This window comes from Hemiscyllium ocellatum, chromosome 12, assembly GCF_020745735.1.
Source record: "Hemiscyllium ocellatum isolate sHemOce1 chromosome 12, sHemOce1.pat.X.cur, whole genome shotgun sequence".
In the NCBI taxonomy this organism is placed as follows: Eukaryota; Metazoa; Chordata; class Chondrichthyes; order Orectolobiformes; family Hemiscylliidae; genus Hemiscyllium; species Hemiscyllium ocellatum.
The window spans coordinates 34325487-34353092 of record NC_083412.1 but is presented as its reverse complement, the minus strand read 5'-3'; the positions used below and the strand labels follow the sequence as shown (position 1 = coordinate 34353092).

General features: G+C 41.0%; 1 protein-coding gene across 3 annotated transcripts in view; it reads left to right on the top strand.

Annotated features, from left to right (window-relative positions):
• The window catches only part of ltn1 (listerin E3 ubiquitin protein ligase 1), a 151855-nt gene that overhangs the window by 105805 nt on the left and 18444 nt on the right, over positions 1 to 27606 (top strand). For all 3 annotated transcript variants that reach the window (XM_060833496.1, XM_060833494.1, XM_060833495.1), the window contains exons 20-25: positions 4582 to 4732; positions 7742 to 7886; positions 11794 to 12007; positions 21336 to 21573; positions 24494 to 24574; positions 25273 to 25459. In XM_060833496.1, the coding sequence (XP_060689479.1) occupies positions 4582 to 4732; positions 7742 to 7886; positions 11794 to 12007; positions 21336 to 21573; positions 24494 to 24574; positions 25273 to 25459 (1016 nt within the window). The remainder of the gene's footprint in view (positions 1 to 4581; positions 4733 to 7741; positions 7887 to 11793; positions 12008 to 21335; positions 21574 to 24493; positions 24575 to 25272; positions 25460 to 27606) is intronic.

Sequence of the window (27606 nt, the reverse complement as noted above, 5' to 3'; positions counted from 1 at the left end):
CGAAGAAAGAAAACAGAATTTGCTGTCAAAGCTCAGCAGGTCCATAAGACCATAAGACGTAGGAGTGGAAGTAAGGCCATTCGGCCCATCGAGTCCACTCCGCCATTCAATCATGGCTGATGGGCATTTCAACTCCACTTACCAGCGTTCTCCCCGTAGCCCTTAATTCCTCGAGACAACAAGAATCTATCAATCTCGGCCTTGAAGACATTTAGTGTCCCGGCCTCCACTGCACTCTGTGGCAATGAATTCCACAGGCCCACCACTCTCTGGCTGAAGAAATGTCTCCGCATTTCTGTTCTGAATTGACACCCTCTAATTCTAAGGCTGTGTCCACGGGTCCTAGTCTCCTCGCCTAACGGAAGCAATTTCCTAGCGTCCACCCTTTCTAAGCCATGTATTATCTTGTACGTCTCTATTAAGTCTCCCCTCAATCTTCTAAACTCCAATGGATACAATCCCAGGATCCTCAGCTGTTCCTCATATGTTAGACCTGCCATTCCAGGGATCATCTGTGTGAATCTCCGCTGGACACGTTCCAGTGCCAGTATGTCCTTCCTGAGGTGTGGGGACCAAAACTGGACACAGTACTCCAAATGGGGCCTAACCAGAGCTTTATAAAGTCTCAATAGCACATCTCTGTTTTTATATTGCAACCCTCTTGAGATAAGAGACAACATTGCATTCGCTTTCTTAATCACGGACTCAACATGCATGTTTACCTTTAGAGAATCCTCGACTAGCACTCCCAGATCCCTTTGTACTTTGGCTTTACTAATTTTCTCACCATTTAGAAAGTAGTCTATGCTTTTATTCTTTTTGCCAAAGTGCAAGACCTCGCACTTGCTCACGTTAAATTCCATCAGCCATTTCCTCGACCACTCTCCCAACCTGTCTAGATCCTTCTGTAGCCTCCCCACTTCCTCAGTACTACCTACCTGTCCACCTAACTTCGTATCATCGGCAAACTTCGCTAGAATGCCCCCAGTCCCCTCATCCAAATCATTAATATATAATGCGAATAGCTGTGGCCCCAACACTGAACCCTGCGGGACACCGTTCGTCACCGGCTGCCATTCTGAAAAAGAACCTTTTATCCCAACTCTCTGCCTTCTGTTAAACAGCCAATCCTCAATCCATCCCAGCAGCTCACCTCGAACACCATGGGCCCTCACCTTGCTCAGCAGCCTCCCGTGTGGCACCTTATGAAAGTCTTTTGAAAGTCTAGATAGACCACATCCACTGGGTTTCCCTGGTCTAAGCTACTTGTTACCTCTTCAAAAAATTCCAACAGGTTTGTCAGGCATGACCTCCCCTTACTAAAACCATGTTGACTTGTTCTAATCAGACTCTGCTCTTCCAAGAATTTAGCAACCTCATCCTTAATGATGGATTCTAGAATTTTACCAACAACCGAGGTTAAGCTGATTGGCCTATAATTTTCCATCTTTTGTCTTGATCCTTTCTTGAACAAGGGGGTTACAACAGCCATCTTCCAATCAACCGGGACCTTTCCTGACTCCAGTGACTCTTGAAAGATCTCAACGAATGCCTCCGCTATTTCCTCAGCCACCTCTCTCAGAACTCTAGGGTGTATCCCATCGGGGCCAGGAGATTTATCAATTTTAAGACTTTTTAACTTTTCTAGCACTATCTCTTTCGTAACGGCAACCATACTCAACTCAGCCCCGTGACTCCCTTTAATTTTTGGGATATTACTCATGTCTTCCACTGTGAAAACTGACGCAAAGTACTTGTTAAGTTCTCCTGCTATTTCCTTATCTCCCATCACTAGGCTTCCTGCATCAGTTTGAAGTGGTCCAATGTCTACTTTTGCCTGTCGTTTGTTTCTTATGTACTGAAAGAAACTTTTACTATCATTTCTAATATTACTGGCTAGCCTACCTTCATATTTGATCTTCTCATTTCTTATTACACTCTTTGTTATCCTCTGTTTGTTTGTTTTTGTATCCTTCCCAATCTTCTGATTTCCCAGTGCTCTTGGCCACTTTATAGGATCTCTCTTTTTCTTTAATACATTTCCTGACTTCCTTTGTCAGCCATGGTTGTCTAATCCCTCCCCGGATAATCTTTCTTTTCTTGGGGATGAACCTCTGTACAGTGTCCTCAATTATACCCACAAACTCCTGCCATTTTTGCTCTACTGTCTTCCCGGTTAGCCTCTGCTTCCAGTCTATTTTTGTCAGTTCCTCTCTCATGCCCTCATAATTACCTTTATTTAACTGTAACACCATTACATCCAATTTTGCTTTCTCTCTTTCAAACTCCAGACTGAACTCTACCATACTATGATCGCTACTTCCTAAGGGTTCCCTTACTTTAAGATCTTTTATAGAGTCTGGTTCATTGCAAAGCACTAGGTCCAGAATAGCCTGCTCCCTTGTGGGCTCCATGACAAGCTGTTCCAAAAAGCCATCCTGTAAGCATTCCATGAATTCCCTTTCTTTGGACCCACTAGCAACATTATTTACCCAGTCCACCTGCATATTGAAGTCTCCCGTGATCAATGTGACTTTGCCTTTCTGACATGCCTTCTCTATTTCCCGGTACATGTTGCGTCCCTGGTCCTGACTACTGTTAGGAGGTCTATACACAACTCCAATTATGTTTTTTTTGCCTTTGTGGTTCCTCAATTCCTCCCACACAGACTCCACATCATCTGACGCTATGTCATTCAATACCATTGATTTAATTTTGTTCCTAACTAACAAGGCAACCCCACCCCCTCTGCCCACCTCTCTGTCTTTTCGATAAGTTGAAAAACCATGGACGTTTAACTGCTAGTCCTGACCCCCCTGTAACCAAGTCTCTGTGATGCCTACCACATCATAATCATTCACTATTATCTGTGCCATTAGTTCATCTGCTTTGTTATGAATGCTACGAGCATTCAGGTAAAGTGCCTTAATGCTAACTTCCTTATCATTAGAGATGTTGGAAGTCATATGATGTCCTAAGTTATCCTTGCTTTTTTCTGCATTCTCAGTCTGCCTCAATTTTAAATCCGCCTGGACACATGCTATCCTGCTGCTTATTAGATTACTAGATTAGATTAGATTAGATTACTTACAGTGTGGAAACAGGCCCTTCGGCCCAACAAGTCCACACCGACCCGCCGAAGCGGCAACCCACCCATACCCCTACATTTACCCCTTTACCTAACACTACGGGCAATTTAGCATGGCCAATTCACCTGACCCGCACATCTTTGGACTGTGGGAGGAAACCGGAGCACCTGGAGGAAACCCACGCAGACACAGGGAGAACGTGCAAACTCCACACAGTCTGTCGCCTGAGTCGGGAATTGAACCCGGGTCTCAGGCGCTGTGAGGCAGCAGTGCTAACCACTGTGCCACCGTGCCGCCCATACTCCCATCTTTCCATTTAACGCCATACTCCCTGTCGCTTTCACTTTCCCTTCCCCCCCAACTCAGAAGTTTAAAGTCCTACTGACCACCCTATTTATCCTCTTCGCTAGAACATTGGTACCTGATCGGTTCAGGTGGAGACCGTCCCAACGGTACAGATCCCCCCTGTTCCAAAACTGATGACAATGCCCCATGAAGTGGAAGCCCTCTTTCCCACACCAATCTCTTAGCCACGTGTTTACTTGCCTAATTTTCTTGTCCCTATGCCAATTGGCACGTGGCTCGGGCAGTAATCCGGAGATTATGACCCTTGAGGACCTGTGCTTCAATTTCCTGCCTAGTGCTTTGGAATCCCCAAACAGGTCCTCCACCCTAGTCTTGCCTATGTTGTTAGTACCAACGTGGACCACAACAACTGGATCCTCCCCCTCCCGCTCCAATATCCTTTCAAGCCGGTCGGAGATGTCCCGCACCCTGGCACCGGGCAGGCAACACACCATGCGAGACTCCCGATCCGGCTTGCAAAGGATACTATCTGTCCCCCTAATTATAGAATCCCCTATAACCACTACTTGTCTATTAGCTCCCCCCTCTTGAATGGCCTTCTGCACCATCGTGCCTTGGTCAGTTGGCGCATCCTGTCCACAGCCCTTTTCCTCATCCGAACAGGGAGCAAGAATCTCGTACCTGTTGGACAAGGTCTGGCAGCATCTGTGGAAAGAAGTCAGAATTAATGTTTGGGGACCAGTGACCCTTCCTCAGAACACTCATCTGATGTTCCTTAGACTCTACTATTCCATCTGTATTGACAATGAGATTACAGTTTCAGACCTTTTCTTTTTCTTCCCCTTGCATTTGTTTTGTCTGTGGCTCTGCTGTATCATTTTTTAAAAGAAGTATTTTAAGGATCTTTGTGATGCTCTGCAAAACTTAAATCTCATTGTGTGCCAACTATTTTGTTTAAATATTGTATAAGATTTCTCTAATGTGACAAACTTGCCTGGTTCTGAATGAATGAGGAGTTTTGCATACCAAAAGTGTAAGTCTACCATTGTAAGAATAAAATAAATATGTTTAGCAGTCTAATTCTTTAATTAAACTTTGTGCTTTGTTTTATTCAGCAATTTTAAAGCAATTTTGTGTTACATTTAGTTATATATACTAAATGCTGCATCTTGTACTGATTTTACAGGAGGGTTTGGATGCCTTGTTGTTATAAATAGCTGCCTACAGAAAGGAACCAATGTGGAAGATCAACATATAGATGACCAGTTGTTTATAGATGTATTAAATACAATTATGGAATGGAGAAGCTATGAAGAAGAAATATTTTTGTTTGATTGGTAAGTTAATCATCTAAGCTGTTACTTTTTTTCCATTTTACTTTAAAAATGTAAATATTCCACATGGAAACTTTGTTTCAACAGTAATCACTTCAAAGATGAATTGGATATACTTAAATTTGCCTTGCAAACAACTGTTACAGATAGCAAAAGCAATGTGTTTGTATAGGAATTTGTTACTTTAAGACTGTTAACAAAGTAAATCTGAATGAAGAAACTTTACAAATATTGAATTGAAACAACAAGAATTTTTGCATAACAATCGAAAAACTGCAGATGCTGGAAATCAGAAACAAAAACAGAAATTGCTGGAAAAGTTCAGCAGGTCTGACTGTATCTGTGAAGAGAAATCAAAATTAACGTTTCAGATCTGGTAACCCTTCCTCAGAACTGACGTCAGCTAGGAACATTTCGGTTTATAAGCAGAAGATTAGGGTGGGACGGAGGGGATGAGGAGTAAACGATAGGAAGGGACAGACCCCACAGAAAGAAAAGAGCAGTTGGACAGACAAAGGAATTGATAATGATCTGGCTGGGAGGGTGAACAGTTGTTAATGGAAATTGTTAGTGGCTAACGATAGGTGTTGTGTAATGACAGACCATGTGATAAAAGCCTGGTTTGTGTAGTACGGGGCTTGGACATGGGAGAGTTCAGGCCCTAGAATTATTGAACTCAATTTTGAGTCTGGAGGGCTGCAGGATCCCCTAGCAAAAAATGAGATATTGTTCTTCTAACTTGCCCTGAATTCGTTGGAGCACTGCAGCAAACCTGAGACAGAGATATTGACCAGGGAGCAAGGTGGTCTGTTAAAGTGGCAGGCAACTGGAAGTTCAGGGTCTTTTTTGCAGGCAGAACGTAGATGTTCTGTGAAGCAGTCACCCACTCTACACTTTGCTTCTCCAATGTAGAGGAGACCACATTGTGATCAGCGAATGCAGTAGACTAGATTGTGAGAAGTGCAGGTGAAGTGCTACTTCACCTGGAAGGTATATTTGGGCCCTTGGATACTGAGGAGGTAAATGGGCAGGTATTAAAGCTTCGGCAGGTGCAGGGGAAGATACTTGGGGCTGTGGGAGGTGTGTTGGGAGTTAAAGAAGATAGGACCAGGATGTCTCGGAGGGGACAGTCTGTGCAGAAGGTGGACCAGGGATGGGAAGGGAATATGTGACTGGTAGTGGCATCTCACTGGAGGTGGCGGAAATGACAGCTGATGATCTTCTGGATGGATGCTGGTGGGATGTTTGGTAAGAACCAGGGGAGCCCTATTGCTGTTGTGAGAGAGAAGAGGCGGCACGGTGGCACAGTGGTTAGCACTGCTGCCTCACAGCGCCAGGGACCTGGGTTCAATTCCCAACTCAGGCGACTGTCTGTGTGAAGTTTGCACGTTCTCCCCGTGTCTGCGTGAGTTTCCTCCGGGTGCTCCGGTTTCCTCCCACAGTCCAAAGATGTGCGGGTCAGGTGAATTGGCCTTGCTAAATTGCCCGTAGTGTTAGGTAAGGGGTAAATGTAGGGGTATGGGTGGGTTGCGCTTCGGCGGGTCGGTGTGGACTTGTTGGGCCGAAGGGCCTGTTTCCACACTGTAAGTAATCTAATCACAAAAAAAAAGAGAAGGATGAGACAGGGACGGACCTGGTTGAGGGCTCTGTTGGCAATGGTGCTGGGGAATCCTCAGTTGAGGAAGATGGTGGACATTTTAGAGCCTCCCTTTTTGAAGCTGGCCTCATTGGAACATGTGCAATGGTGGCAGAGGAATTTGGAGAATGGAATAGAGTCTTTACAGGAAACAGAGTGTGAGGATGTATAATCCAGGTGCGGGATTAGATGGGTTTATAGTGGATATCAGTGGCCAGTCTGTCCCCAGAAGTGGAAACAGCAATGGAAACAGAGGAAGGGAAGGGAGGAGTCAGACGAGGTGGATGTGTTTTTGCTTGTTTAAAAACTTATTTGAGATAGGTTTGTATCTTTACAAATAGTATGATGCTACTCATGATCACCAGTCTATTTGGTTCAAAACTATAGACCTTAATGGCATAATATCTTGATTTTGACATATCACTCTACTTTAGTCTACAGTACTGTAGTAACTTTATATGACTTGGATAAGACAGGGGAGGAAAACATTCTGTTCTTCATGTAAACCATGTGAAATCTACCCTTTCAAATCTTCTACTGAAACTTTATATTGCTTTTTCAAAATGCTATATTTATTATATTGTTATTGATGTACCAAGACTCTTGGCAAAGGCATATTGGCAAATACAGCAGGTTTTTTTCACTCTTGTCACAGTCTTTAAATTTCAAAGATGCTTAATTAACTGTAAAATACATTTGGAGATCCTGAGGCCATGAATGATGCTGTATAAATGAAAGATATATTGTTATGCCACTAATATGCTGCAACTAAAATTGAATGATTAATCTTTTTTGTGGTACATTTGGATGTGGAAGCTGGGGCCATCCAGAGAGCTGCCTGTTTTTTTTTGTTTGATAATAGCTTGGGATCTTTAATCTCCACTAGAGAAGACTGATGAGATTTGATTTTGTTTCTGTTCAAATTATAGCAGCTCTAAATTATCAGGCATGATTATATACAGATCTCTGATTCATAGACAGGATTAGAGTTTCCGCCCAATTCTTGTTGACTGTAATTTTGCTAGAGCTCCTTGATGTCACACTCCATCAAATGTGGCCTTGATGTCAAGGTCAGTCACTCTCATTTGGACTTGAGCTTTTTGCTCATGTTTGAAGCAAGATTGTAATGAGGTCAGGAGCAGAGTGGCTCCAGCGGAATACAAGCTGAGCTTCAATTAGCAGGATATTGCAAAGTAAGCACTTTGATAACATTGTTGATGATATATTGAAAAGGAAGTCTATATTCATAATATTTTTACTGAAAGCATGATTCAAACATTTTAAAATGTTATGTGGAGGAATCTTGACTCTGTGGCTCAGATTGTTTAGGGAGCACGAATTTTGTAAACTTTTTAACATCTCTGATTTCTCTGCAGTAATTTGAAGTGCCCTGACGCCACTTTGCTTGGAATCAATGTGGAAATTTTACGCTTTCTGAGATTGCTGATCAAACATTTTCCAACTTCAGTAACAAGTGAACAGTGGGACTTCATCATGTGCTCTGTTTTGACATGGTTGGAGGTGAGATTTAGAATAACGACTGACTGTGACTCAAGGACTGCAAGTGACTTAATTTGTTGATTTAAAGGTGATAACATCGTAGAGTCATAGAGATTTACAGCATGGAAACAGACCCTTTAGTCCAACTCGTCCATGCTGACCAGATAGCCTAACCAAATCTAGTCCCATTTGCCAGCACTTGGCCCTTATCCCTCTAAACTCTTCCTACTCAAGTACTCGTCCAGATGCCTTTTAAATTTGCAATTGTACCAGCCTCCACCACTTCCTCAGGCAGCTTATTCCATACACTCACCACCAGCGTGAAAAAGTTGCCCCTTAGGTCCCTTTTATATCTTATTCCTCTCACCCTAAACCTACGCTCTTTAGTTCTGGACTCCCCCATCCCACGGAAAAGACCTTGTCTTTTTACGGCATCCATGCTTCCTCGTGATTTTATAAACCTCTATAAGGTCAATCTTCAGCCTCTGATGCTCCAGAGAAAACTGCCCCAGCCTAATCAGCCTCTCCCCGTAACTCAAACCCTACAACCTTGGCAATATCCTTGTAAATCTTTATGAACCCTTTTGAATTTCACAACATCCATCCCATAGGAGGGAGACCAGAATTACACACAATATTCCGTAAGTGGTCCACCAATGTCCTCTACAGCTGCTACATGAGCTCCCAATTCCTATGCTCAATGCAATTTGAGACAGATTTTTAATCCGCAAAAGAATTAAACGTTATGGGGAAAACTGGCATTGAGGATTATCTTTTCAGTCATGATCTCATTGAATGCTGAGTAGACCCGATAGGCTGAATACTTTTGTAGTCCTGTAGATTGCATCATGCACATAGGCAAGGACTTAAATTACAGCATGATGTACACCTCAGTCCTAGGCAAACCACTGAATCAAGTTTGTTTTTTGACTTGAATATTATGAGCAGCTCATTAAGTATCAGGTAAACTTTGGCTCAGATTTTGAGGTAAGAGTAATGGTTAATGAGCAAATTGAATGGCAATTTGTGGTGTCACGCATGGGCAGTTAAACAGAGAAATCGCTATATTGTCCTATTTGCCATGGGTCTCGACAATCTTTCCTAAGAGACTTTATTGGCTAGATAGTGTAATCTGGTCAAATAGTTGGCATTCAAACTAATGAAAGATGCAAAAGATGTTAAATACTTAACCACTGGATACTCATTAAACAAGGGTGTGGCCCAGTCATGTGTAAGTGAATTTTTAATGCCATGACTTTCTTCCATGCAACCTTTCTGGTACTGAAAGTGTACTTTTATAAGTATAAGTTCCCATTCCTTTGGCTTTGAACTCGTGCTGCAAAGTTTTTCTTTCCAGTTATGTTACTTCTTAGTCTGATATTTTATTTCTTGCTTTTTTTTAAAATAAGATTCTACATTGAATTAAGTGTTTAATTCTAGCTTCATGGTTTAATCTCTCTGCTCAATAAGGATTCTTCAGTTTGATTGGTTAAAGAGGCATATTTTTGCATCCTCTGTTCACACAGATCTCATGTCTTGTTTGAAAGGCTCTGTATTGCATCAAATTCCCAATGATTCTAAGCTGTCAGACAAAAACCAAGAGTTAAAGCTGTAACAAGCGACGAGCATTGTTCATTCACCACCAACTGCAAAATCAGGGCTGTTTCGTTTAGTAGAATTTGAACAATAATGAATGCTGTTAAATTATGTCAGTCAATAAGCAGAAATAATTTTTTTTAATCGACAATTGATTTGGTTTCTGTTTCTCATCAATATGACAACAAATATCGTGATTAATTGCTTTTTTTTAGGTAATGTCAAACATTTTATGCTGCAAACTTCCAACATTTTGGTTGAGACATATAACTGAAGTTGTACCTGAACACCCTCACCATTCCAGCATCCCGTTCTAGAGATACAAATGACAAATAAACATGAACTATGACCATTTTGAAGCCAACTGTCTGCCTTCCACTAGCTTTCTTACTCTCAAGTTTGTTGCTTTTTGCACCACATTAAATGTATTCAAAGAAGAAACTTCGCTTCCTTTAGCATACTGTGTGCAGCTTTCCTGTACTTATACATTCAAATTGATGACAATTTATATAATGTCTTTAAAATAAGGAAATATTCCATCGTGTTTCATAGGAAAGTTATAAAGCAAAGGATCACAAATACATCAGAGCTATTAGGTGAGATGAGTAACAGTTTGGTTAGAAAGGTAGGATTTAAAATGTGTCCCAAAGGAGAGAAGCAAGGTAGAGGTTGAGAGATATAGGGAGGATGTTCCAGAGTTTGAGGCATAGACAGCTGAATACTTAGTCTGCGGTGCTGGAGTGTTTATAATTGGGAATGCACAGGAGTCCAGAATTAGAGGGTACCTATATGAAGGGTTGATTGGTTGGAGGGGATTACAGAGGTAAGATGAACTGATGGTGTGGTAGGATTTGAAAAAATTAATATTTTAAAATCAAGTGATTCTTGACTGCAGGTTAAATTTAGACTAGAATACGTAGGGGTGATGGAGGAACAGGATTTGCTGTAAACTAAGCCACTGGGAGCATAGTTTTGGATGACCTCAAAGTTTCATTGGCATAACAATATAAAAATCACGTGATAATATAATGACAATGAAAGCTAACAAAGTACATAATGAAACAGCTCCTGGAAGCAAGTAAGCTTGTGCCAGTCTCAGTGACTGTGCTGTGGTGCCAGTCACCATGGCTGTTCTGTGCCCGTTAGTACATATAGTGTGAGGGCCTCATTTTTATTTTTGTTTTGAATTGCTCCTTTTTCAGGCTGTTTGGTGAAACTCTATCCTTCAATTCCAGTCGCGGTGCCTCTGTTCTGCACATTCATACATTTAGTCCCAGGATCTCGATTTTGTTTTTGTCAAAACATAATAACTTGAGACTATTCTGAATAAATAAATCTCTAAACCTCTCTTATTTCCCTCACTGATTTAACTAGTTGATGACAGTGAGCACAGCCTTCATATCTTTGTGGAGATTAATGCAGCCTTTTATTTCTTACTATTTAACATTTCTGAAAAAACAGAATATTTAAAATAATTGCTCTTTTGAATGATTTTGGCTGCTGTCTTGCTGAAAGGTTTACTTTTATGTTCAAGTGAAAGTCTTTATGTTCATATATATGGGGTACAACGTCAATTTCCTATTCAGGTGTGAAACCAGCAGTGTGAAATGGCCACCCATTACAGAAACTATCCAACTTTCTTTTCACTTCAATTAAATGGAAATAAAAATACGCCTGTTCATATAGTGGGTAATTACAATACCCATTTTTCTTGTTTGGAAAGTTGCAAATCTATCCAAATCATCACCAAAACCCTGACAAAAATTACTGTAATATCTGTCACTAATTTAAGGGGAACTAAACTGGCAAATTTTGATTTAAGAGGCTCCACTCTGGACAATTTTGAAAACTATGAAACTAGAATGCACTCAGATGATCTTTAGAAGACACCACAGCAAATAGATGGAACTTTGTTGCATCTGGCCTTGCTATGTTTTCCATCATAATCTGTTAATGTTGAGTGTTTAAATGGTTATGCATTCTGTTCCCTATTAGGATCCCTCACCTTGAATGTGGAACTGAGGGAAAAAAAATCTAATTTTAGCCATTTTCCATTTCTTAAGATGTAGACTGATTATTTTTGTTTATATAAATTCTCAATTCAAGAATAGGTATGATTATTTTTTAAAGGTTAATAGATTCCTTCCAGGAAATATACATTAAATAGAACTCTATATTCTGCTAAGTAGTGCTTTATTTTGTCACACTTTTTATTTTTCTGTTGTCACTGGCCTCGCATTTGCAATGTTACCACACACCTTAATTCCTGTTTTTGCCAGATTTATACTTCTGTGCAAGCTGATTGGATTGACCTTTTTTTTTGTAATTTCAGACTATGAGTGAAATTGTGTCACTTTCTTCCAAGCCATTGGTGCTGCATTTTGTTTGCCAGATTTGTGGCATGCTGTCAGACCTTGGCCGCATGTTTCAAACAATAACACCAGAAATAGGCACAGCTTTTCCTCCTAACCTTATAAATGAATGGAACAACTTCTTTGTGGAAGGAGCATATGGACAGTTGTTACCACTGTTCTTAAAAATTGCAGGTAAGGACATATTCTCATGTTTTTGAACTCACTGGTTGAACTCCAAATACTTGAGTCAACAAATATACCTTAGATTCAAGTAATTAAAATATCACGTGTGTGGAATACAGGATTACTGAATTCATTTTTGTTTTACATTCTTTTGATCATGTGACAAATAATCCCTGATGAATTAAAATGACATGTAAACCTTTGATTTTTTTTTTGCCATCCCTCACCTTTTGTGTTGCTAAAAGTATTTTATTTGTCTGAATGAACACTTGGTTTCTTCACGTGATCCCACTTCCACCTTTTTACACATGACATGCCCTCTGATCATTAGGGGAAAAGCAGCAGTTAAACAGTGCACCTACCTCACGTGGTACTAATGTTATGTAGCTTTTAAGGCTCTGGTCAGGATATCAAATCAGAGGTTCTGTAGTGAAGTCTCTTACACTGGCTAACAGGTTAAAAGGAATCCTGAAGACTGTCCTTTTGACACATCATTGGTAAACCTTAACCAAGTATGACAACAAAATTATACCCTACCTACCATTTTTACACAGTAAACTGAACATAAGTGAAAGGATATCTACAGTTATGTTTTAAATGTGCCATATATTCCCTCATTTTCTTCATATGCCTCCCATTACATTGGAATGCAAAATTGATGTCTGCAACTCGGATTGAAGAAGTCAGTTGTCTGGTTGACTTCTCTTGGAAGACTTGGGTGATTATTTCTCGGTGCCTTTCAGTCGAGAGGGCGCAGGACTGCTGAGATGCCTACATACATGCTCACCCTCAGCCTCATCTGCTGTACCCTTTGGAAGCACAGGCAGGTGGGATTTGGAAGGACTGGGCACCTCTCACATGCTGAAAATGTGTTGCTGGAAAAGCGCAACTGGTCAGGCAGCATCTAAGGGGCAGGAGAATCGACGTTTCGGGCATGAGCCCTTCTTCAGGAATGAGGAAAGTGTATCTAGCAGGCTAAGATAAAAGGTAGGGAGGAGGGACTTGGGGGAGGGGCGTTGGAAATGCGATAGGCGGAAGGAGGTCAAGGTGAAGGTGATAGGCCGGAGTGGGGGTGGGGGCGGAGAGGTCAGGAAGAAGATTGCAGGTTTGGAAGGCGGTGTTGAGTTCGAGGGATTTGACTGAGTTGCTGAGTTTGACCCCACTTTCTCCACCTCTCACATGCCCCAGGAAGACACTTCTGAGGCCTTTGTTGTTCTTCCTTACTGATGTTGCCTGCAGGCACCGCTGAGTCTCCTTAGAGGAGAAGGCATCTAGAATTACATTGCAGTCTGTTGTCCCCCTGACCTTGCAAATATTGTCAAGCTTGAGCCAGGGACCAGATGCTGAGTGTACTCAACATGGATATCGAGGGCATCGCCAACCTGTCCATGGAGACGTACTAGATCCAGCATAGTACTGAATACATTGAAGAAATCCTCCATCCTTCAATCCAGCTTAATAAGTGCCTCTGACAGACGCGTCTGCTGTTTCAGTGCCTGACTGTGCATTTTGATAAAGCAATTAATAACTAAGGCCATGGGTTTTTTTCCATGGGGCTGAGCAGATGCCTCATCTCCAGTGGTCCTTGAGTGTGAGGAACCTGGGACACTTGTAATTGATTAATTTTAATTAGGGAGTTTGGAATCTTGCCCTATATAATGTCTTCAATTAGTATTGTCTTTGAAAATCATACTTCCTTCGTTTCTAAAACTGTACCCAAAATATTTTCTGTGTTTTGCACACTAAAATTTCAGTTCAAAGGCATTTTTATACATTATAACCTAGACAGTATTATGACCTGTATCTGAGTGAAGTTTCCCAATTCATTATGATTCTCGGTGAGGGGGGAGGGACTGGTTATCCTTTATTCAACCTCTTCCCTCTATTGATCGCAACATGATTAACTTGAAGCAAAGATCCCTTCATTCATGGATACCATTCTCAATCCTGATGTATTTATGTTTTAAAAGGAGTCAATTTAACTAGGTTTTCTGAAATGAAAGTGAGTGAATTAGTGAAATGCAAGGAAGAATAAAATGCAACGCAAACCTACAAGCGTGCATGCACGCATTGAGTAAAACTGAGAAGCAAGTTAAGATATAACCAGGGAAGAATAAATAGCAAGGTGATAATCGAGACTATGAATGAACCCCGTGGTTTCAGAAAAACCTAGTGTAATCTAGTAAAAGTTACAGCATCCCAAGTTTTTCACAAGTCTGGCAATATGTTTAAATACAGTGTTTTACAAAGGAGGCCCGAATAGCCCCAATCCACCATCACCCTCTTCTGCCTGACTGAGCTCGTTCTCACTTGATCAATGTTTTTTAAACTCAGTCCGCTTTCACAAGTAAAAGATATGGCCTGGGATCTAAGATGGCAGCATTCTGAGAAGATCACACTGCAGAGCTTCGCATCGCAGCAGGAGCAGGACGGTTCTTTAACTCACCCAACACAGGTCATCAGGATTTTTTGGGGCATTGGAAAGATTGTGGAGCCCCAAGAAACATTTAAAAATTGACTTACCTGTGTTTTCAGCTGTCCAGAAATGCCTAAAAAGGGAGGAGGAGCATCCGAGGCCGGGTCTGCAGCTCAGCCTGCAGCAGCCTTGGAGCCAATTACTCTCCAGGACCTGGTGAACCAGCGCTCGAAATCTCGCGAGATGTTGGGGAAACAGATTGAAGAGAAGCTGGCTCCAGTGTGTCTCATGCTGCAGAAGCATGAGCAGCAGCTGGGAGACCTGGAGAAGAGGATGGATGAGGTGGAGCACAGGGTCACAGTGGTGGGAGCTGATGCCAGTTCATTCAAAGAAGGGATCCAAGCCCTGAAGACGCAGGTTCGTAATTTGCATGGCCAAGTGGATGATCTTGAAAACAGGGGCAGGAGAAAAAACATTCAGATCATCGCTCTGCCTGAGGGTAAGGAGGGTGAGCGGCCTGCGGAATTTGTTGAAGATTGGCTTCCGAAATTCCTTGACTTGGAGACTGGCATGAGAGGATTGAAGATAGAGAGGGCTCACTGGATCGCAGCACAGAGGTTGGGTCTGGGTCAACGCCCTTGTCTTTTCCTGATGCGGTTCCATCATTACCAGGATAAGGACAAAGTCGTGGAGGCTTCCAGACTCCAGGGGAAGGATTCAAAGGCCCTAATTTACGAGGGGTCTAAGATCATGTTTTTTCAGGACTTTTCAGCGGCGGTGATACAGAAACGAAAATCGTATGATGGTCTCAAGAGAAGACTGATGAAGGAGCTTGGGATTCAGAACTCCCTGAGATATCCGGCAGTGCTTCGGATCACCTTAGATGGATCCATGCATCTCTTTGACACATCGGAGAAGGCAAGAGACTTTGTGGGCAAATTAACCTAATTTAAACAATTGTAGTATGTATAAATATTGTTGCTTGGGTATGCGTTTATTATTCTGTGAAAGAAATGGAGGAAATCCAGTTGGAGCTTTGTTTTTCCCCTTTTCTTTTCCTCTATTGATAATAATTTGGTTCAAACTATGTTTGGCGGTGGTTAAAATATACATTTTAAATTTCTAAGTTAGGACATACCAAAGAATGGGTGGGGTATTTATTCCCCCTTTTTTATAAAAGAATTTTTTAAAATTCATATTGATATTCTATGGGGTGTTTATTCTTGTGCTTGTGATGCGGCTTTAGCTGGGAGAAGTGAAGTTGGTTGAGATGGTTAGATGCCTATTTATGGGCAGTTCGGGACAGGTAGTTGCCCCCTCCGGGCAGGGGGTGAGTTCCCCTGTTCAACGCTATTGGTGCTTTATATGTTGGTTTGTTTTCTGGTTTTTGTTTTTTATTTTTAATAATTTTGTATGTTTGTTAAATGTAGTGGTTTTAGGTTGTGTAGTTTTTATATTTGGTGGACCATGCGACACTAAGGCTCAGCAATTTGTGGTTCGGTCCTCCTCTCTGGAATTTAAATGTAATTGCAGAAGATTATGGCTGATGATTTGATTAAATGGTGTACCTGGAATATCAAGGGAAGTCACTCACCAATTAAGAGGAAGAAGGTACTCTTGAGTCTTAGAAAGGAGAAGGTGGATATTGCTTTTGTTACAGGAGAGACAAATTACAGCAGAATGGCTTAGACTGAGTTTATTTTTCATCATTTAATACCAGAAGTAGGGGAGTGGCTATATTGGTAAGGAAAATTCTCTCATTTAAATTGTTGGAATGTGTTAAAGACACATTTGGGAGGTTTGTAATTCTTAAAGCCTTGATAAATGGGGAAGAATGTGGCATTTTAAATGCTTATTGTCCCCCAGCTCATCCTCTTAAATTCATGGTAGATGCTTTTTCTAAACTGATAAGAGTCAAGTCTTGGCACATCATTATAGGGGGAGATTTTAACTGCCTCATGGACCCCACAGTAGACAGGTTGCCTAAAGGTCCCTCAATACCCTCTGCACAAACTAAACAAGTATTGGGTCTGTGTGGGGGAATTAGGGTTGGTGGACGTCTGGAGGTGTCTCCACCCTACAGGTAGGGATTTCACGTTTTTCTCCAATCCGCAGAGATGTCACACAAGGATTGATTTTTTTTTCTGACCCCTGCGGTAACTCTGGATCTGGTGGCATCCTGTACGATTGGTAATATTGCCAACTCTGATCATGCTCCAGTGTACCTCGTGGTAAAATTAAGGATGTTACAGTGGATTCAAGGTACTAGCGAATGGACCCCTTTATTCTCATGGACAGCAAGTTTGTGGAGTATTTCTCTAGGGAATTTCGGGCATTCCTAGACATCAACATAGGCTCAGTTGATAGCTCATCTGTTCTCTGGGAAACTGCCAAAGCTTATGCCAGAGGATTAGTTATTTCATATTTCACAAGTAGGAAGCAGCAGAAGGGTGAGCAGCAATGTGTCCTTGAAGCACGGTAGAAGGCAGCCGAGAAGGCCTATTTTGACAGACCCTCATTGGTCAAACTACAGAGGATTACGGCACTGCAGTCTGCACTAAATTCTGTGCTCACGCAGACGGCAAAGAAGAAGCTGGCTTTTGCAGAGCAAAGGTTATACGAGCATGGTGGCAAGCCAGGCAAATACTGAGCATACCTTGCCAGAAAAAGAAGTGCCCCACAAACCATTACAGCGATTAGGGAAGGGTCTGGGAACCTAACATGTGATTCTAAAAAGATTAATGTGGTGTTCCAGAGATTCTACTCTTAAGTTATATCAGTCTGAGAATTGTGAGGAGGGGCAGGCCAAAATGGTATCCTTTTTTAGAGATCTGAAGCTCCCGGGTGTGACTCCCGAACAACAGTCCTTTCTCAATGCCCCATTATCAGGGCAAGAAGTGCAGGAAGCTGTGAGGTAGCTTCAGAGTGGAAAGGCACCCAGTCCTGATGGACTTCCCAGTGAATTGTATAAGGAATTTATAAGTATACTGTCAGGCCCGATGCTGAATATGTTTAATGATTCATACAGTCATCTTTGTCTCCCACCATCTCAGAGAGGCCAATATTTCACTTACCCTTAAAAAAGGGAAGGATCCGGAAGACTGTGCTTCATACAGGCCCATCTCCCTCTTAAATGTGGACTTTAAGATCCTCTCTAAGGCTCTTGCGTTAAGGCTGGAGACTGTGTTACCCTCTATTATTAAAGAGGATCAGACAGGCTCCTTAAAGGGTCGCAGATCCTCCAATAACGTTAGGAGGCTGCTTAACGTAATTCAAGCATGCCAACAGCAGACAATACAGGGATTGGTGATTTCTTTAGATGCAGAGAAGGCATTTGACCAAGTTGAGTGGCCATACCTTTTCTATACTCTAGACCGGTTTGGTCTGGGCAAACTTTTCATAAGATGGGTAAAGGTTTTCTACAGTGTACCTCTTGCTGCGGTCATTACCAAGTGGGTACGATCAAGCAATTTTAATATTTCTAGGGGCAGCCGGCAGGGCTGTCCCCTTTCACCATTACTTTTTACGTTGGTGATTGAACTGTTGGCAGAGGCCAATATATCAGCTCCAGAAGTGGGGTCAAAATTACATAAGATCTCGATGTATGCAGATGGTGTTCTAATTTTCTTGACAAATCCAGCAATTTCAGTGCCTTGCCTGATACAATGCATTCATGCGTTTTGTGCTTTCTCAGGGTATAAGATTAATTTTGCTAAATCAGAGGCTATGCCTATGGGTGGTCTTACGAAAGAGTTGGCCCTTGAGAGTGACTATCGATTCCCACTTAGATGGTCACAGGGTGGTTTTGTGATTTGGGCATATTCATTACTCCAGTTCTGGCTCGGCTGTTCAAAGCCAATTTTACTCAATTATTTGAAAAAATTAAACAAGATCTCCAAAGATGGGAGGCACTTCCAGTCTCATGGTTGGGTCAGATAGTGCTTATTAAGATGAATATTCTCCCTCGTTTGCTATACCCTATATGGATGTTCCCCCTGATTTTCAAAAAACAAACACTCAGGAGACTGAACAGTTGGTTCAGCTCCTTTATCTGGCACCGTAAACGGCCTCTCATTAAATTAGCCAAACTGTAGTTGCCTCACAGATTGGGGGGAATAGACCTTCCGGACATTAAAAATTACCAATTAAGCTCGCTTTTGACTTACGTAAGTGATTGGGTTTGTGGGGACCCTCTTTCAATATGGCTAGATATTGAAGTCTCCCAGGCAAGGTGCCCCCTTACCAGTTTGCTGTTTTTGGACAAGGTGAGGACAGTTAGGAAATATTGCTATTACCCAATAGTCATCAATACTGTTAAAGCATGGAGGGCAATTCGGCAGAGGGAAGGTAATATTGGCAAAACTTCTTTGTTTACACCTTTAGTGGGTATGCCGAGTTTTCAACCAGGTATGATAGATTCAGGATTTAAACATTGGGCAGCTAAGGGTATATCTTGCATGGGTGATTTATTTGAGGGAGATGTAATGATGTCCTTTGATCAGTTAGTACGGAAGTACGAGTTACCTAATAGAGACCTCTTCCGTTTTTTCAAGTTAGGGATTTTATTCAAAAAAAAGACCACACTTTTGACTGATCCCTACAAATCTGACATAGAAAGAGGGGTACTAAGGGCTAAGAGTACTCTCTCTGTCAGTACTCTATATCACCAATTGGGGGGTGCCACCTCATGAGTCTGATTGACTCTGCAAGATGTGGGAAAGAGAGCTGGGTGTTGAAGTTTCTTCAGAGGCATGGGAGGATATTTGGGAGAATGCAAGGAAGATATCAATTTGCAATAGGACCCATGCTTTACAGTTGAAGATTCTCCACAGGGTCCACTTAGCCCCAGACCGTTTGTCAAAATTTAAACCAGGGGTATCTTCAGCATGTCCCAAGTGCAAGGTCTGTATGGGTACTCTTACCCATTGTCTTTGGTCTTGTGACAGGCTTCAAACATATTGGAGCGCTGTGGTGGGTGCAGTGGAGAGGATTTTAGGTGTAGCAGTGGAGAAGGACCCTATTTCGCTCCTTTTGGGCCTACCCATTGTATTTTCTACAGACTCACATAAGAAAAGACTTTTCAATATTCTTACATTCTGTGCCAGGAAGAATATCTTGCTAGGTTGGATATCAGAAAACCCCCCCGAGGCCTGTCGGGTTGGCGGAAGATCGTTAGGGAGCATATTCCCCTGGATTTTCTCTCATGTGGTACACCACAAAACTGAGAATTTTTACAAGACACAACAACCCTTTTTGAAATACCTGGACACAGATTCATCTGCCACACTGTTATATAGCCATAACAATTGTGTTTCATGAATCCAATATCCAGGGAGGAGGAACTGAATGTATGAGTGTTTTGTTTGGCTGGGCTGAGCTATTACTATTTATTTGTTTGTTGTTAGGTATTTAGTTAGTTAAATAGCTAGTTTAGGTTTTTTAAATTTTATACTTCTCAAAATATGTTTATACATTCGTATAGGAGGGTGGACTGGGGAATTTTGTTTTTATTATTTGGGTTTAGTTTTGTACTATTTTTGTACTGTTTTGAATTGCATTCTTTTGTATTTGTAATATTTAAAAATCTATTTTTTCTTAATAAAAATATATTATATTAAAAAAATGTGGCCTTTGGTGCCCACATAAGTCCTATTTATGTCTTTCTCTTTGTGGGGTACGTGAACCATTCCTTGTTCTCGTCCTACTTGAGTCTCCTTCCACAACTTTTTCTCCGGTACATCGTCGGTTATATCAGTGTTGCTTCCTGCTTTTGTATGAAATTGGAAAAGTTAAATCAACTTTGCTTCCAATTTCCATCTTTCTCGCAGCTGGAGTGTTGCAGTGAAATCCAAGGAAGCTGGAAGACAAACACTTCAATTTCCTCTTAGGCAGCTGCCAACCTTCAGGGTTCTACATTGAGTTCACAACTCTGGCCATGAATTCCATCCTCTGTTTTGATTCTGTTTCCCCCCCCCCCCCCCCCCCCAATCTATTTCAGAGTGTCTTGTTTGCCTGGGTTTGTGCTCAGTTGAGCTGAGCTGTTTTCTGCCATTAACATCTCCTGATCTATATCATTTTAAAGTTTGCTGTGGGGCACATGTACCATGCATTCCACTCAACTTCTCTCCCCTCACCCCACAATTTTTCTACAACATATTACCCATTAGTTGCGTAAACACTTCACACTTTTCAAACTATGTCTCCTTTCCCACACAGCTCTCTGAATTGAAAACCTAGGTTCTACCAATGTCTGTATGTCTTTGTTTGTTAATTCTTTACATTGTGATTTTAACCAAAATGAAAGACCAAGGCAGTTTTCAAACACAGAACAAGAACATGGAAAAAGTTACTTGTGTTTTAAAAGCCAGTCGGGTAAATCAGAAAGAGTCATGCTGATGCACGTTTACTATAAGTGACTCTGGTTAATGATTCATGCTTTGAGAGAGAGGCAGAGCCTGTTTCTTTGTTGTTTTCATCATTCAAGCAGTGTTTGGAAATACATTATTCAACGTTATAAATATCTCTTGTCTGTTCTTCTACATAATGTTTAATTGAATAATTTATTGTTTCAAATCCCCCGTCTCAAGTTGGTAAACATGTTTTGATTGTTTAAAACCTGAAGAGAAAGAATAATTTACATGATGGCATAAGGTGTATCCCGTAGCCATTATATTCAGACAAGAGTTTTGTTCTGATTTCTGGGTTAGGCTATCATTAATCTTCAACACTGGTCAAAATTTGAGATCATACAAAGTTGAGGTGCAGATACAGGGGTGACTAGTAATTCTGAATTTTAAGAAAACATGCCAAATGTTGTTTCTTCTTGCTGTAGATTGTTATGTTTAAAGTATTGCCGAGAAGAAAATCAATTGACAAGGTTCACTTCCTTTTGTTTAATATTTATTTTTGTTTTCTGTGCAGCTGAGTGCAAAGGAACCATTCTTCTCCCTTCATCAATGTGTCTGTTAACAGCCTTGGGTGAAGCTTCTGCACTTATTCCATTGAAGCAGCTGATGAATCACAGTTTGCCACATAAGTTCATTGCTGGTCAGAAGACTAATTTACCTGATAAGCTTCAGTCAATCCTGAACACTTTGGCTCCATTGCTGCTCTGTAAGACTCGGCCTGTGCAAATTACAATCTACCTTATATTGCACAAGTAAGAAAAAGAATAGATTTATGTACGGTTAAAATATAGGAATTACAAGTTAGATTTTCAGCTTTATAACACCATTATATCTTTGGGCAGATCACATTACCTGCAAAGAAGCTGTTTAGGTTTCATTCCATTGAAATCAGGTAGGTTTCATGTCAGACCCTGCGATCTGCCCTGCCTGATTACTATCCAAGTGACAAAGAGCTACCTCTATAGTGATTGACAGACTTGTTATAGGAGGCCACTGTGTCTGCATCAGCTATCCAATGAACTCTTATGATTTGGTACCATTCTTCTGCCTTATCCCCATGTCATTACATATTGTTTCTATTCACATAATCATCGAATACCATCATGAATATTTTAATTGAACCTGTCTCCACCACATTTCCAGCAGTGCATTCCAAACCTATATCCTCCCTGATCTTGTATTCTGTTCCCATGTTAATAAAGCAAAGTTATTGTATATTTTATAATTTGCTCCCCCCACGTGTTCTGCCACCTTTAATGAACTATACACATATACACCTAAGTCCTTCTGATCCTGCATCCTTTTAAATATTGAACCCCCCATTTTCTATGTCTGTCCACTTTCTTCCTACAAAAATACATCATCTCACACTACTTCATTGATCTTTATTTACCACCTTCCTCCAGTCTTAAAAATATCTATTGACCACTACACTTGCCTATTACTCTGCCAATTTGTATCTATATCGCTACTGCCAAAATCATTCCAAGAGCTATAACGTTTCTCACAAGTATTTTGTATGACACTGTATGGAATGTCTTTTGAAAGTCTGTACACCACATCAACAGCATTGCACTTGTCAACCTAGTCTGTTACCTTTTTAACAAAATCTAAAACTTTAAACATGAACATGAAGGATGTTGTGTAACTTGAGAGGGTTCAGAAAAGATTTGCAAGAATGTTGCCAGGTTTGGAGGGAGAGGCTGTTGTACCTGAGCTGTCTCCACTTTGAAGAAATTCCATTGTTCAGCTACAGTATTTCATGTCTACCTTTTGTCCCAGTCAAAGTGGCCCAGTGCTATTCTTGCTCCATTAAAGTCAGCTCTTCCCTATTTAATGATTCTTATTTTGGATTGCTTGTCATCCTTTACTGCTGTGATCCTAAACCATTTGATGCAATGATCGCTATCTTCTAAGTGATGCCCCTCTGTCATGTGATTTGTTTGGTCCACCTTACCTCCAAGAATGCACAATTTCTTGTTGGGCTGGACACACATTACTGCAGGAAGTTTTCCCGACCACAATCTAGGAATGTTTGCCCCTCACTGACCTTTACGTTGTTACTATTTCAGTCTACTTTCGGGTAGTTGAAGTCCTCTCTTATTACTATTCTGTACTGGCATGTCCTTTAGTACCCCTGCAGATTTGTTCCTCTGTATCCATATACTTGCATTCTTTTTTGTTCCTTAACTCTAGCCAAATTGATCGGTCCTTGAACTCTCTCGGACATCATCTTTTTTCCAGCACAGCAATGCTCTTCTTGACCAACGTCACCACCTTTCCTCCTCTCCTTTGTTTCCTATCCTTTCTGAACAACTTGTACCATGGGATATTTAACACCCAGTAAACCCACCTGGCGCCACACGCACACACCCTACTATTCTTCAGCAAGGTTTTTGTTATTGCTGCAACATCAGCCTTCCATATGGCAATCTGCCCTTTTCTTTCCCCAATCCTATTTACTGTACTCAGTGTATTGACCATCTACTGTCATTCTGATTTAGATTTCATTACTTTCTCAAGACTTCACACCTTGACTTTCTATTCTCTATACCACTGGTATTCATCTTTCCAAGCATCTTGTGGTCCCTGATATTCCTGTTTGGTACACTCTGTTGGTTCACACACCTCTGCCAAGTTAATTTAATGTCCTCCCAACAGCACTAGCATAATACCCCGCCAGGATTTCTGTATGAGCTCTGTTCAGGTGTAACCCTTTTGGCTTGTCCAAGTGCCATCTTCCTCAGAGCAATTGTCAGTGTTTAATCTCAACACTACATTCAGAGAATGTGTTTGGTACTCTGCTGCAACAGTACACCTGCTGACATAAATATGAATCCGTTCCAGTCAGTGGCTTCCGTTTGCTGACTAGAGTAGTATGTTTTTAAATGTGCAATAGAATATTCTTTAACAAGCTATCAGTACATTCCCAATTAAAGATTGATTTTCTTTTACACTGTCCCTTGGGCTGTTTGAGTCTGTTCCCAGAATATTTCCGGAGTGTATGCAAGAGTGGTACATTTTAGCTTTCCTGTTGACTTTTCACTTGCCTGTGCAGCAATTAGCTGCTCTTCAGTTTCTACCTGAGCAAACCAGCTAAGATTGGAAGTTATTTTTCTAACAATTGCTACAGCTGTCACTGAGGCAACAGTGGTTGGTGGAAAGTGGTGTTTGTCTTGCCTTTTGCTCTGTTAAAACATCCTCCATAAACAGTAATTTATTCAGGCATTTACAGTGAGAAATGGCTGAGGCAGGTTATGATTGTCCTAACACTCCTTGGAAAACCTCCCAGTGTATGATATCACAATGATAAAGGCAACAATTTATTTTGAAACCTTTTTTGTTTAAATCTAATTTTATGTTTTAAATAAGGAAGCAAGAATCTGATTTTAAAATAAACTTTAGATGCATAAAAGTATTTATGATGTTTAGCCTTGTAATGTATACTTATATTAAACAAGACAAACATATGAAAATGAACTTCAAATTCAAATATGTTTTTTTTCCCTTGTTCTGGAAGGGGGATAATCATTTTTCAAAAATTATGAATGATGTAAAACTGAAGTAAGAATGAAAAATACTGGCAAAAAACAAGTTAGCAGATCAAATAACACATTCTGAGAATAAAATAACAAACTTTCTGACCGATTTGCTTTCGAATGTAATCCTCAGGTTAATGCCAGGACTACCTGCCTTTGACAATGAATATTTGAAATCGTATGATGATAATGGGAATGAAGAAGAATATGTTTTGTGAGTAATGGCCTAACTCTTTCTCAGAGCAATGTTTTTGAAGTAACTTTGACCTCTTGACTGCTTTTCATTGTTTTTCCAATATTCTTAGCAATTGGTGAAGAAAATGCTTAGACTTTAAGTGCTGCTAAGAATCGAGTTCATCTTACTGTAGTCCATCCTAGAGCTACTTCAAGTTCCTGCAAGTCCTAGTAATGGATAGAGCTGTTGTTTAAGTTAGTTTCTGTCCTGTAATGGAATCTGTTTTGTGATAGTTCATCATTTCCAACACTTAAATGTGCTATTGTTGTCAACATTAAGGATCACACAAAATTTAGGGAGAGTATAAACCAAAAGAACCTTCAAGTGGATAGAATATTTTGGTTATTTATTTGTGACTATAGCATGAATATGCATTTGCCTTCCAAGTTTTACTGTTTTGCAGAGCTTTACAAAAACCCCCATGAATGTACTAAGCAGTTTGTTGCTGATTAATTAATTCAGGGTATTTTTGTTCTATGAACACTACAAATTAATTATAATTCCATTATTCCATGAAATGAGCCTTATTTATTTTCTTGTGAAAGGTTCTAATCTCAAATTACTCTTGAAATTGTCATAAATAAACAAAGGTCAGATGAGCCAATTAACAGTTTCCCTAAGGTAGTGGTCATGCTAATCTTGTATAGACTTTTAAGATTTCCTTTCTCTCCTTTCAGATCACCACCTGCAGCACTTATGTCAGTAATTGGTATCCGGGAGGAAGATTTGGAGAATATTTTCTACAACATTCCAGTTGGAGAGCACACAGATATTAAACCACTAAGTGAAGCTTATTATTCTGTTCTGGGATATCTGCTTACATGGAAGCTTCTTCTAACATTTTTCAAAGCATCTCCATCTGAGGTAGATATGGGGGTTAGAGTGCAAGTATTCTGCAACATGTTACCGTGTTTTGTAAATGCATCGTATTGTTTAAAATTACAAATCATACTCGCAACATGTGGTAATGGAAAATTGGCACTAAATAAACATTTTGTAGTCATAGAGATATATAGCATGGAAACAGACCCTTCGGTCCATTCTGACCAGCTATCCCAACCCAATCTAGTCCCGCCTGCCAGCACCCGGCCCATATCCCTCCAAACCCTTCCTATTCATATACCCATCCAAATAACTTTTAAATGTTGCAATTGTACTAGCCTCCATCACTTCTTCTGGGAGCTCATTCCATACCTGTACCACCCTCTGTGTGAAAATGTTGCCCCTTAGGTCTCTTTTACATCTTTCCCCTCTCACCCAGAACCTATGCCCTGTAGTTCAAGACTCCCCCACCCTAGGGAAAAGACTTTGTCTATTTATCCTATCCATGCCCCTCATAATTTTGTAAACCTCTATAAGGTCACCCCTCAGCCTCTGACGCTCCAGGGAAAACAGCCCTAGCCTATTCAACTTCTCCCTATAGCTCAAATCCTCCTTCACTGGCAACATCCTTGTAAATCTTTTCTGAACCCTTTCAAGTTTCGCATCAACTTTCCGATAGGAAGGAGACCAGAACTGCAAGCAATATTCTAAAAGTGGCCTAACCAATGTCTTGTACAGCTGCAACATGACCTCCCAACTCCTGTACTCAATACTCTGACCAATAAAAGAAAGCATACCAAATGCTCTGCACTATCCTATCTACCTGCGACTCCATTTTCAAGGAGCTATGAACCTGCACTCCAAGGTCTCTTTGTTCAGCAACACTCCCTTGGACCTAACCATAAAGTGTATAAGTCCTGCTAAGATTTGCTTTCCCAAAATGCAGCACCTCATTTATCTAAATTAATCTCCATCTGCCCCTTCTCAGCCCATTGGCCCATCTGGTGAAGATCCTGCTGTAATCTGAGGTAACCTCCTTCGCTCTCCACTACACCTCCAATTTTGGTGTCATCTGCAACTTACTAACTGCCTCTTTTATGCTCACATCCAAATCATTTATGTAAATGATGAAAATGTAGAGGATCCAGCACTGATCCTTGTGGCACTCCACTGGTCACAAGCCTCCAGTCTGAAAAGCAATCCTCCACCACCACCCTCGGTCTTCTACCTTTGAGCCAGTTCTGTATCCACGTGGCTAGTTCTCCCTGTATTCCGTGAAATCTAACCTTGCTAATCAGTCTCCCATGGGGAACCTTTCGAACGCCTTAATGAAGTCCATGTAGATCACATCTACCACTCTGCCCTCATCAATCTTCTTTGTTACTTCTTCAAAAAACTGAATCAAGTTTGTGAGACATGATTTCCCATGCACAAAGCCATGTTGACTATCCCTGATCAGTCCTTGCCTTTCCAAACACATGTACATCCTGTCCCTCAGGATTTGCTCCAACAACTTGCCCACCACCGAGGTCAGGCTCACCAGTCTATAGTTCCCTGTCTTGTCCGCCACCCTTCTTAAACACTGGCACCACGTTAGCCACCCTCCAGTCTTCCAGCACCTTACCTGTGACTATCGTTGATACAAATATCTTAGCATGAGGCCCAGCAATCACTTCTCTAGCTTCCCACAGAGTTCTCGGGTACACCTGATCAGGTTCTGGGATTTATCCACCTTTATCTGTTTCAAAATATCCATCACTTCCTCCTCTGTAATATGGAAATTTTGCAAGGTGTCACCATCTATTTCCCTACATTGTAGGATGTAGAAAATTGGGAACACAACCGGTCAGACCATATCTGGACAGGAAGGTGCCACTGTGTCTGGATCAGGCCTGAAATGTATATGACCAAAATGATTCTTCATAATTGTTGACTACACTATTTTTACAGATTTTTCTGTCTTTGTTCTTCTTTTGTTCTTTATGATCGATGTTTATTTTAATATGCTCAAAAGCAGATTGAGACTCATCTTTCAGATTTGCACAAAAATCTCCTATGGCACTTTTGAAAAAGAAGAGAGATCTCCTCAGTGTGTCAGTCAGCATTTATTCCACAACCATTCTCATTATCCAGATTATTGCATTGCTGCTATTCAAGCCTTGCTGTGCAAAGCCTGTTCCCTGCATTTC